Genomic DNA, 12,750 nt, shown 5'->3' on the forward strand with positions numbered 1-12,750 from the left:
AACATTATTACAAAGCTAAACATAGCATAAGTGTTATTTTTACCACAAGAAGACATGCTTGTAATGTGAATAAAAAGTAAGTGATCTGCATCAAAATTAGCAGTGTCAATTTAGCACCCATCAACTGTGAATTAAGTTGGCAGGTGGTCCCTGAACATTTTTGGGAGGACAAAGTGGTCCTTGGTCTGAAAAAGTTCAAGAACCACTGCACTAGTGTTATTCTAGTGTAGAGATGAACTCCAGTGAGGAATCAACAAGCGCTCTGATCCCTGAGGATTCCAGCCAGTCTGACATAATTCGGGTCAGAATTATTTGTTGCTTTTGAATACAAGAGTAGCTTTTTTTAACTGCATGTATTTAAAATAAAAGCACCTTTTCATTTTTTCAGAAGCTAAATACAGCACTTTTGAGAGTTTAGGATTGAGGGTTCCCTATACGTTAACTCTGTTTCACATCCTTACATTTGTTTCATATAAATAACATGGGCCATTTTTAGCAATGCCATCTGACATTCACATTTTCTTAATGCCATCTGACATTGTCATTTGTAATGCTGACAGACACACACACACACACACACACACACACACACACACACACACACACACACACACACACACACACACACACACACACACACATTTGTTCATTCACACTGTTAACCAGGGTTCAGCATGAATTTCAAGGTGTGTGTGTGTGTTTTTTTTTTTTAACTGCTCCTGCAATTGGTGTACAATGTGCTTGCAGCACGGCACCATCTGTTAGCAGAGCCACCCTTTACCTCGCAACACATGGACTAACTCTTGATTAATGACTTGATTGACAACAACCGTCAGCTTCCTCTCAGGCTAATTGAACCCCCTATAGGGCACGCCCGTTGAGTAGACTGTTTTTCCTCCTACCGTATACATGGGTTCTACATTTTTGTTTTCCCCTGACTGCGCGAAACTAACTGCGCATAACTCAACCTCTGATTGTTGGAAACCGCTGTCGGTCAAAAAATTAGCTCACATGGTTGGCTGCCAGTGTCTTGCCCCTCCTCACAATATCGTGTTTACAAACACGGTGAACTCATGTATGGTGTTGACATTCCTCCATGTCTCCCAATTTCACACTTGACGTCAACCAGAATTTCTCAGGTGACTAGTGCTGAATAGGTTTGTTGGGGATAGGGATGCAAACGATTAATCGATTAATCGACTTTAATCGATCAATGCATTAATCGATTAAAAAACATGAATTGCAATTAATCGCCAATTCAACTGACAAGAGACCCAGGTGAAATGGGCATGAGAAAAGTGTGCGTGAAGAGGGATGTGAATAGTGGGAATATCACCCTTGGTCTAAAGAATTTAAATGGAATTCATTTAAATATAGCATTTTATCTCACTTTTTAATATGCATTTTTAGTAGCATGGAGATTTCGGGGGAAAAACGCCGCTAATCAATTAATCGTAATTCGATCGATAAGGCAATCAACTAACGCTTAATGCATTAATCGATAATTTGCATCCCTAGTTGGGGAACAGGCCTTTCATTGAGGAGTGGAGTGGGGATCTGACAAGTGACTGCAGAGGCGGAATTCCTCAGATGGGCAACTGAAGGACAGGAATTCTCTTTAGGCGTGCTGCTCATGTCATCTCGGATTCCCTCCAGAGCAGAGGGCATGCTGAGCATTTTGCCACGTGCCTGCGTGCCTGCCTGCCTGTGCAAACTTGTGTTTTTCCAGTCCACAAAAGGCTAACCAACAGATTGCCACCTTTTGGGTATCATGGCTTAGCTGTAACTAACCCAAAGTAGTCAGCAGTCCAAAATTTAGTTTGTTGGAGTTCAATACGAAATGGATGGACTAAACTCAACCAGGATTTTTGGGGGAGAGAATTTCAAATTCAGATTTTTCATTCAGGCCTATCTGTCAGACGTATTCCAAAGACACAAACAAACACGGTTCAGAAAAAGTCTGAAAGCTGCTACAGCTTGGTATCAGGTGTGTGTTTTGGAGTGTGTGTTTGTATTTGTGCAATGCAAGTGTACGTTAAATGTTATTTAGTGCATCACATTGCCACAGGTGAATGTGTAGTAGGCAGAGGCATGAGTAGAGTGCACCAGGGCCATACTATAGGTGTATGTATGTGTTTTCATTACCACTCTCTACTGTGACAATGAATTTGTTCAACAACATGGGCCATTTCCCACAGTTTACACCACTGCTTTCAGTGAAGCTCAATGTCTTCTACAGGCGGCTCTGACTCCTATATAGAGGCCGTTGTAAATAAAAGATGCCCCAGACCTTTTTGTAATGGTGGACTATGTTCTTGTGCTAGCTAAGGGAGGGTTACATGATTTTTCAATTACTTTGGTCTCTGTAGCCTGTAGCAGCCCCCACCCATAGACACAATGGCAGTCAAGGAAAAGGTAATTTTCACCTTCTCTCTCTCTCTCTCTCTCTCTCTCTCTCTCTCGCTCTCTGTCTCTCGCTCTCTGTCTCTCGCTCTCTCTCGCTCTCTCTCTCTCTCTGTCTCTCTCTGTCTCTCTCTGTGTCACTCTTAAATGCTCTCTCTCCCTCACACAATCTCTCTCTCTCTCTCTCTCTCTCTCTCTCTCTCTCTCTCTCTCTCTCTCTCTCTCTCTCTCTCTCTCTCTCTCTCTCTCTCTCTCTCTCTCTCTCTCTCTCTATCTGTCCTCCTCTGGTTTTCAATTCTATTCCTCCTTCGTTTCTCACCTCTTCCCTCCTTATCGCTCAGTTCTCCTCCTGCTGGTGAAGCTGGTGGACATGCATTCCAAAGCCAATTACCACTTTAAACTGCTTGTAATTGACCTGCCGTACTCCGTGTGCCTACAGTGCTTTGAGGTTAGTCATGTAGTCGCCTCGCCTCGTCTCTCAGAAGAGGTACGTAATTTGCGGCCAGTTCTTCAGCCCAGGTCTCTCTCTCTTTCTTCCTGTCCTAATCTGAATACGGGCTCGGCTGCGTTGCACATTAATTGCGTAATGCCCAGCCATGTGAACCCATTTCCCCAGGGGCTCACATCTGGACCTGAGCACATAGCGTACAAGCCTCCCCCCCAATCCCCCCCCCCCCCCCCCATCATCAAGGAAGCACCACCACCAACTACACGGTAGCTCACTCCTCACTCCACAGGCTTCAAAGCTTTAGGAGAGTAAGCTGTTGTTGTGTTTTCCTGGTGGGGGACTACGTGTCGCTAGTTTTACGAGTTCAGTCCCTACGCTCAGGGTATTGTCAGCCATCCAGATTCTGGGTTTTGCAAGGGGTGGGGTGGGGTGGTGGGCGGGGGGCAGTGATAGCACTGGCACTATCTGGGCCAGCCAGCTGTTCCCTCGAATGTGGTGAGCAGCCGTGTCAAATGGGTTGATGCAGATATTAATAAAGCTGTGCTCTGGAGGCCGAGGCAGGCTGTCACACAACTTTGCCACAGGCCTGATTTGCAAGAGAGGAGGAAGAGGAGAGCAAGCCAGCCATGTGAAGAAGCAAGTGAGCGAGCAAGCGAACAAGCGCATGGTCCCTTCACCTCTATTGCAGACCTTCTAGACTCTTTCATCGAGGAAAAACCGAAGCTGAGGTCTGAGGGCGGACTGATTTTTTTTTTTTCCTTCGCTTTTTTATCTCCTGTCTTGATGCTCATACACATATCAAGGAAGATTAAACTCTTTAAACGTGCTCCACAACAGAAATCACTAAAATAAACTTCTTTATTCAGGCATGAAGTTGCCATGTTTTTTGTTTGTTTTGTTTTTAAAATAAATCACCCGCTCCTGTGTGCAGCAGGTTGTTGACAGACAGGAGCACTGGGATTGTAAGAAGTGTGAATGCATTCATGTTTCATCCTCCTCCAGCCTCCTCTTTTTCGTCGTCGTCTTCTTCAGTCAGGATGGCTCACTCTTATCTCTCTCTCTCCTTCTGCCCACGCTGTCCGACAGAAGAAGCCGTCTTGGTCTCGCTGGAATGTGGAGGCTCCTTATCTGTGCGTCTGCTGGGTCAGCTTCTCAAACTCATGCCTCAGCTCCTCCTAGAGCCCTGCCAAAGCTGAGACAAGAGAGCCTGGGATAGGGGACAAGACAGAGCAACAGAGAGCAGGGTAGAGGAGAGCGAAGAGGAGAGGGGGAGGAAGGAAGGAAGGAGAGGAGAGGGGGAGGAGGGTAGAGGAGGAGGAGAAAGGGAAGAGGGGAGAGGAGGAGGAAGGGGGAGAGAGAGCCCTGCCAAAGCTGAGACAAGATAGCCTGGGATAGGGGGAAAGACAGGGCAACAGAGAGGAGGGTTGAGGAGAGGGAGGAGAAGAGGAGGAGGAAGGGAGGAGAGGAGAGGGGGGAGGAGAAGAGGGTAGAGGAAGGGAGGAGAGGAGGAGGAAGGGAGGAGAGGCAGGAGAGGAGAGGAGGGAGGAGAGGAGGAGGAAGAGGAAGGGAGGAGAGGAGGCCGAGAGTGAGAGATGGAGGCAGCGGGCCGGCTGGATTTCCCCTAGGACTTTCCTAGCGGATTCTTCAACAGCAGCATGTTTGATTTGCTGGCTCTGACGGGGCTTCAAACTAATATCAGGCCCCCTTAAGAAGCATTGTGTGTCGCGTCGCCACCGCCTTATGGAATCACCACCATCACCCCTGTTTGCCTTTCTGCTGCCAAACGTGTGCAGAGAGGAGAGTGAGGCAGGCGAGCTCTTTGATGCAGAAATTGCTTGCTGAGAAGGGTAGCGGAGGGGAGGGTAGGGTAGGGTGTGGGTGGGAGGCTACAGAGAGACAGGTTGGAGGGGTTTCAGAGTTAATGTTTGTATCGAGGGCAGGAGCTGCTATTGCCCAGGTCCAGGCTGCTTTGGCAAACCTGCTGTGGCCAGCTCCTTTCCTGTCCCTGTATGAGTCACAGCCAAGCCAGGCTGAGAGCCCATTCCTGCTGCCCTTTCCTCCATGGTTGCCAGATGAGGCTGATGATTTCCAGCCCAAAAAAATGCTCAAAGCCCGTCTGGAAGCACTAAATCCTGTCCAAATTCCATTGATTTCTATGACCAAAAACTGGGCGTTATTTTTTTCTCCAAAATCCATTTTTACCTGCAGACGGCCAACCTAAGCAGCCCAATTGGGCGGAAAACTGCCCAATCTGGCAACACTGCTTGCTTCCCCTCCCTTCCCTCCCCTGTCAGCCCCTAAACCTCCAGCAGTGTGGCAGAGAGGCCCTCAGCTGTCATGACTGACATTTCTATGATGAAACTGGATGCTGGTGTGGGGTCCACTCCACTCCACACAGTCTGCTTTGCGGAATCCCAGCCATTCTGAGGCCCAGAGATTAGAACACTTGAGAGAGGAACACCCCTCTGGTGATGATTTCATCAACCAGGTATACATGCAGGATAGAGCCAGGTGTGTATGTGTGTGTTTGTGTGTCTGTGTGTGACTCTGTGTGTAGCAGGGCTTGACATTAACTTTTTCACCCACTGGCCACTGTGGCTAGTGGTTTTCCCGAGTCACTAGCCATTCAGGTATTCCACTAGCCACTGATTTTCTATCGTTTTTTTTTTTTTCTTTATCATGATACGTGTACGTCTAACCTCAGAAGATGAGGTGCTAAAGCAAGATGAGTGTATATCTTTCTACATGGAAGAATATCAAGCAAATAGAAACTGAGTTACTGAGCTTTTTCTTGAACTTAAATACAAACAATTGATACACAATGGGCAAACAGCAGCATAAAGGCTATGATGCGTATGTTACCAAGGAATAAACTGCCAGCCAAATTGGCTAGTGACACTGAAAGTACTACTAGCCACAGCCAAGTTTTACCAGCATTTGGCCGGTTGGCTAGTGCCAGTGTCAAGCCCTGGTGTGTATGTATGTGTGTATGTATGTGTGTGTGTGTGTGTGTCTGTCTGTCTGTCTGTGTAGTATGTGTGTGTGTGTGTGTGTGTCTGTGTGTGCGCCCGCGTGTCTGTGTCTGTGTCTGTGTGCGTGTCTGGCTCGCTCTCTGTCTGTCTGTCTGTCTGTCTGTCTGTCTGTGTGTTGGTGTATGATGGGGCAGTTAGCAGTGCAGGCAGTAGGAGTTGTAGTCGTATAAACTATTGCAGGACTTGGAAGAGAGGAATGAACTTGGGACAGTTGTTTCTGTTGAACTGTTTGAGGGAAGCTTCAGCCTGACAGACAGACATTAGGAAAATTGTTTGCCTTGGAACAGTGACTCGGTAAAGTGACTCTGCAATGTTTCAAGGCTGAAAAATCAGCAGGAAGTCTATTAAAAACGATCCAGCTCTCGCTGCATTTTGTTCCAGGGTTCCAGAGTTAAGTTATTTCACCAGGTTTCAAAAGTCAGCGCAACACGAACAGACAAAAGAAGACATCCTGCTGTGGTTGTACGCCTGGGGCCAAGAAACGACTGCACTGCACACACAGCAGTCTCAAGGACGACAAAGTTCAAGACTGTCTGGTACGGTAACTCCCCAGTCAAGCACATGACAGCCAGGATGTATTGGGGATATTGTTTTGTCTCTGCGGCTGATTCTGAGCTTTAGCTCCTTTGATCCTTGAAAAATAAGCGTCATTCTACTGTATGACCCATGAAGAGCTTCACAGAGAGGAACCCTCAATGAAATTGACATAGAAATTGACATTGAGGTCACAGGATCAGCAAGTCATGCAAGTTAAAGAAATCTGCTTCTGCTCCTCCATCCTTTACTCTTTTCGTTTTTTGCGCTTTTTAGCTTATATTGAGAGGTGGTAGTCAGATGGCAATTGATGGTATTGAAAGATGGTAACTAGAACCGTGTGAGGGAGAGACTGGGAAGGATCTGCAAATTACTTCAGGTTTGACTACAGGGCTTGTGTCTTTATGGGACGGTACCTTAGCCCACTCAGCCACAGTGCCCCCACCCCATCCTTTATTCTGAATGGAAAAAGGAGATTCTATTACTTAAACAGGCGTGCTTTTAAAGACAAAACCATTCGCATTGTAGTTTGGGCTGGGATCAAAAGATTGAATCGCGATCTGATATCGTTTCACGTTCGAATAGTTCGATATGGTTGCAAAACTTTGTGGATTGATTTTTCGCAGATGATTATAGGCATAATTTTCTCAATCCCTGTTGCTCTCTTCCTCATTCACTTTGGCTACACGTGGCCTGTTCATGTAAATAGTGGCAATTTTCACTTTAAGCCATAAATGGGTTTTGCATCGGGCAGCTTTCATAGCCGTCTGAGAATTCTAGGCATAAATGGGTAAAAGTGACAACCAAGCCATTCAGAAGATTGATACAGTCGAGGACGATATTATTAGCCCCCCTCCTGAAATTAGACATTTCTCTTGATTTCTCAGTAAGAATGAACATTATTAACCGTTTCTGTTATTCTGGAAACAAATACACTGATGGAGATAATGTTCAATGAGTTGAATTTTGATTTTTCTATTTTTACGATGAGTTTAAACAAAAAAGGGCAAAAATGACAAGGACAAAATTATTAGCCCCCTGATCATTAATAGTCAATATGGCGCCATTTATGAACCAAAACTGACAACAGGCTCTGATAAGTTGCTACCTAGGTTGGCACATGCCCCACTAGGGATTTTGCCCCATTTCTTCACTGCAAAGTGTTCTAGCTGGTCCAAATCGCATGGATGCTGAACATAGACATTAACCACAGACTCTCAGTGGGATTGAGGACTGGATTATGAGCGGGTGATTCCAATATCATGATTTTAGTGTCCTTGAAGAACTTCTGAACTAATCTAAATGTATGCTTTGGGTTACAATGTTGTTGGAAGACCCAGCAATCCAGATTCAGACCCAGACTCCCTGTGTCTGAGGCTGAATAACACACTAAACTTGATGCCCCACCACTATGTGAAACTGTGGAAACTGCTTAGCCTCATTAGACCAAAGAAGCATTGGACACCTGCCTAGATGATTGTTATTGACCTGGCCTCACCTGGAGGTTATTTTCCCCCCAAGAAAGACAGTTGTTGGGGCTTATCATCATATTGGGCTTTGGGGCCATCATCACAGAAGAACCCCTTTACTAAAGGCAGTGCATATCAGAGTGTTATTGAGCTTTGTCTGTGAACATTTGAAAGTCAAAAATGAGTTTTGAACGTCTCTGCTTTCATCTGATGATATTCAATTGCACCTGCTTTGATGCATGGATTCTGCTTCTGTCAGGTGAAGAAAGGGATAGGCCTTGAATCGTTATAAGATGGTTTCCACAATTAAGCATGGTGGTGGATGCATCATTCTGTGGCAGCCTCAGCCACAGGAAACCTTGTTTGGGTGTACGGCACCATAAAAACTGAAAATTATGATAGAATGTGGAAAGTGACCTTGCAAAAATATGCTCATAGAGGGAGCTAAGATCTTCACTGGATCTTTCAATAAGATAATAACCCAAAACTTGCACCCAAAATAGTTCAAATGTTCTTCAAGGATACTAAAACCATGGTCATGGAGTGGTTCAGACCTCAATCCTTTAGATAGTATTTGAAGAGTGCTGAAAATGAATGCCCATCCTCAACATCCATGCAATTTGGACCAGCTTAAGTATTTGCAATGAAAAAAATGGGCCAAATGTGCCAACACAGTTAACAACTAATCAAAGTGCCTGGTGTCAATTTTTGTTCATAAATGGCACTGTATTGACTATTAATGATAAGGGGGCTAATAATTTTGTCCTTGCCATTTTTACACTTTTTTGTTTAAACTCATTGTGAAAATGGAAAAGTCCAAATTTAACTTATTGGATACTATCTCCATGGTTTATTCGTTTCCAGAATAACATACATTTATTAATAATGATCATTCTCAATGATCAATGAAGAGATGTGTCTAATTTCAGGAGGGGGGCTAGTAATATCGTCCTCAACTGTATCTAATCAAATCGGATCGTGGATCGAATCAGACCGTGACTCTCTGGATCGGAATCGAAATGATCCAGGAAGTCTGTATCGATTCCGAGCCCTAATTGTAGTTATGGAACAACACTGCTGATTACCACACAGGTAAAGAGTGTGAATGGCACGTGAGTGGGCCCATGTCCTTTTCCATATGCCTGTCATTGTCATGCAGTGCTATATGCTGTCTTCCCATGACCATTGTGGCTCACTAATGACTGAACATGGCCCAGGTCCTCTTTCTGTCATGTGTGTGTTCGGTTGCCACTCTGGCCAATACAATGTCGTGTGTGTGTGTGTGTCTGCTCGGTTGCCACTCTGGCCAGTACAATGGTGTGTGTTCTGGGAGTTCATTACTGCAGAGCTGTCTGTGAGGTCTCTTGCTCTAATGACGGCCTACAAAGCGGCCAGCAACAACAAAAGGCTCGGGAGGTATTTTAATGTGTCCCCAAGGGTTCGCCAGTCAAGTCTGCTGTTATGATGAGGAGGAGGATCACAAAGCGCCGGGTAGCTCGACTGGGTCGCGCGGGAGCCCAAGCCCAGCGGGAAGCCAGTGCCATCGTCTTCTTCTTCTTCTTCTTCTTCGTCTTCGTCTTCGTCTTCACTCTTCTTCTTCGTCTTCTTCTTCTTCTTCTTCTTCTTCTTCGTCTTCGTCTTCGTCTTCACTCTTCTTCTTCGTCTTCTTCTTCTTCTTCTTCTTCTTCTTCTTCTTCTTCTTTTTCTTCGTCTTCTTCGTCTTCTTCTTCTTCTTCGTCTTCTTCTTCTTCTTCGTCTTCTTCTTCTTCTTCTTCGTCTTCTTCTTCTTCTTCTGCACTCCCTCCTCTGCAAGAGATGAAGCGTCTCCCTTCATGTATTTTAAAAGAAAGCACTTTGTATTCATAAATGAAGCGTGATACACGGTATTACTATGCAACGTATGCTGCATACATTATTAATAATAAAAAAGGAACAGATCTTTAATGATATGCCTAATTAGCCCAGGTTCTTCGAGGCTAGTTAGAAAATTGATTCCCTCCCCAACACACACACACACACGCGCACACACACACACACACACACACACACACACACACACACACACACACACACACACACACACACACACACACACACACACACACACACACACACACACACACACACACACACCACTACCCGGGTATGGTGACTCCAGTTAGCTTAGCTAGCATGTATGTGTTCAGCATAAATGTTTGTGTCTATTTATATTCTCTGGCACTTGGTCATTATAGGCTCCGTAGTCTTGGACTCTCCCTCCTCCCTTCCCTCCCACCCTCCTCCTCCTCCTCCTCCTCCTCCTCCTCCTCCTCGGGGAGGCAGAATGGATCAGATATCCCAGAGCAGGGGGAAGTCTCAGGGGCAAGTATCTCCATTAGGCCTCTCGACTCGACTCCGTACGCCGTATGGACGCCCACACTCTTGGGAATGCACTGCAGGCCCATTCTATGGATCAGAGCCATGAAGGAGCTAAAAATAAGCAACGCATCTAGTATGCTATTGTCACATACTGTAGTGTACATTAGCTATGCTGGTTCCTCCTCATCATTGGGAGAATAACTACAGTATAGGCTACTACTGTCTGCTTGAATCCAGCTTGAGCTTGTTTTGTGTGTTTACGTCTTTTTCTATTTCCACCTGCAGATGCCAAGTACAGTGCTGTACTGGGTTTGGTTAGTGGCAGCCACTACTGTGTATTGTTAAGATACTGTATTGCAGTGTGTAGCTGACAAGATTAATCTTACTGATATTGTATACAGATCTCTGGGCTGCTCACGAAAACGGGAGATGTTCATGGTTTGGTTATTGGCAGCCAAAGCTCTGTGTATTGCTAGTACGTATACATGTACTGTATTACGCTGTGTACTAGCTGACGAGATTAATCGGACTGAAATATTGTCTATGTACAAAGTAGATCACTGGACTGCACCTAAAGTAGTCTCCTAGACACGCAAGCAGGTGGCAATTTAGTATAGTCTATCTATCTGGATGAGCTTTAGGCCAGCCTCAGAAATATGTATGTACCGTATGTAGTTTTTCTTGCTGTTACATCCGGAATAGCTTTGCATGTCAATAATGCCGGCTTTAAAAAACTGTCAGCTCCTTGATGTGATTAGATGAGGGGATTATATATACAAATCCTTAGATAAGACTGTGATGTAGAATTGTTTTGAAAGGCGTCTTTTTTGCTCACGAGGCAAGATACCTGACAAGTGGAAAGGGTTAAGATTTTGATACTGTTTTTATCCCCATATTTGGATTTCGTGTTGAGCGACAGGGTGAGAAAATCCCATTATAGTTTTATGCGTACAGTGATATGTTTTAGAGATGAATTTTAAAGAAATGTTATGCAACCTCAGAAATGCATTGATCCACATAGTGAAAGTTAGATTCACATCTAACTTTTGAGTTTAACAATTGAGCACATGTGAGATGAGATGAGCGCATGAAATTGCGCCCCATCTACTTTTGTTTTGATATTTAGGCCTTTCTGCAGAAGGCGAAATGCAAGATGTCAACAGCAATTTACCAGTTAGTCATGTAAATAGGTTGCATGGTTGAGCGAAGATATTAACTGGACTGCCACTATTCTGAGAGTCGTTTTAGTAGCAGTCATTTTATTCCTTTCAGGACAATTAATCTAATTAATGCAAGCTCTGCAAGTATTAGGAGTAAACAGTGAAACACTGACAGCAGTATTATCCTCGCTAATTGAAGCATGCCGAGCTGTGTTGTTGAGATGTGTCTCCTGTTGTGATTTAAATGCCTCAATATTTTGTTGCTTGTTGAAGAATACCGTATTCAGCGTTGCATTTCTCGACAACATCGTTGCTAACTATGTTAGCAACTTACTTGGTCGCAATGCAATTTCCCATGGCATTGGAAACCTAGTATGTTGCTATCTGGTTAGTAACGATGCTTTTGAGAAACTGGATCCAGTTTAGTACATTTATTATGTATATCAGCACTTTGTACCCAACATGGTGGACTCCTGTGTCAGATTCGGTATTGTGCCCTATTTTCTTTTCTCCATCCGGAGGCATGGTAAGAGCAAAGGCTGTAATCACATCTCCGGTAGTCACATTGGACAGGTTTTAAGTGACTCCCTTCTGGTCTCCATAGGACAGGTTCCAGACTGTTTTTCCCATGTGCATGGCAATAATATGGTATTTTTCTCAGTTTCATGAAGGGCTGAAATCAATTTGGGGCTGTATTGGTAATGGGATCATATTTTCTCTACTCTTATAACGGAGTTATTTATGTATTGCCGCCTTGCTGCTGAAACATCTACAGGCCTACATAATATACTTTTTGAACCACAACTGTAGCAACATGGTCATCATTCACATGCTGCACAGCTGCATATATGAAAACTTCATCTGACGCCATGGGATAGTAATTATCCATGTTTCATCTTACCGGCTTCATTTTCCTCAGCCAGACTTGTGATGAGGGACGCACAGCATTCAGCATTCATGGTCTGCTTTCACAGCAATGTGTGCTGGTCTATCTGTCTGTGTGTTAGCCACTGATTTCCATACTGTACATACCCTCAGGTGCTGCAGCTTGCATATGTGACCCGTGTCCCAACCCCAGTTATTTATTTATTTCCTGAATGAGATATTGACATGTCTGATGGGATAGTGGAACAGTGTGCGACCAGTCCAGACCTCTGATGATCGTCAGAGATGGCGTTTCCAATTGTATCCATATGCATCCATAAGCTGCTGTCCACTTGTGTCCGCATGGCAATTAAGCCTGCCTCACAGTAACAAGCAGCACAGCAGCCACAGACCCATAGAATGAGCTCAGTCGGGGGCCCCGGGGCAAGCGGTGGTCAGCCCACCCTGCTAGTCTGAATGGC

General features: G+C 44.8%; 2 protein-coding genes across 4 annotated transcripts in view; one reads left to right on the forward strand and one right to left on the reverse strand.

The window, feature by feature from the left end:
* Positions 1 to 12,750, forward strand: part of peak1 (pseudopodium-enriched atypical kinase 1) — a 179,530-nt gene that overhangs the window by 54,052 nt on the left and 112,728 nt on the right. The gene's annotated exons all lie outside the window — the stretch shown is intronic.
* LOC134447091 (cilia- and flagella-associated protein 251-like) overlaps positions 5,149 to 12,750 on the reverse strand; it is a gene marked incomplete at its 5' end in the record, with an annotated part of 33,072 nt that continues 25,470 nt past the window's right edge. Inside the window, one exon of the mRNA XM_063196376.1 lies at positions 5,149 to 5,274. Within this exon, the coding sequence (XP_063052446.1) occupies positions 5,149 to 5,274 (126 nt within the window). The remainder of the gene's footprint in view (positions 5,275 to 12,750) is intronic.

The sequence above is a fragment of the Engraulis encrasicolus genome, chromosome 4 (genome assembly GCF_034702125.1).
Source record: "Engraulis encrasicolus isolate BLACKSEA-1 chromosome 4, IST_EnEncr_1.0, whole genome shotgun sequence".
NCBI classification, from domain to species: Eukaryota; Metazoa; Chordata; class Actinopteri; order Clupeiformes; family Engraulidae; genus Engraulis; species Engraulis encrasicolus.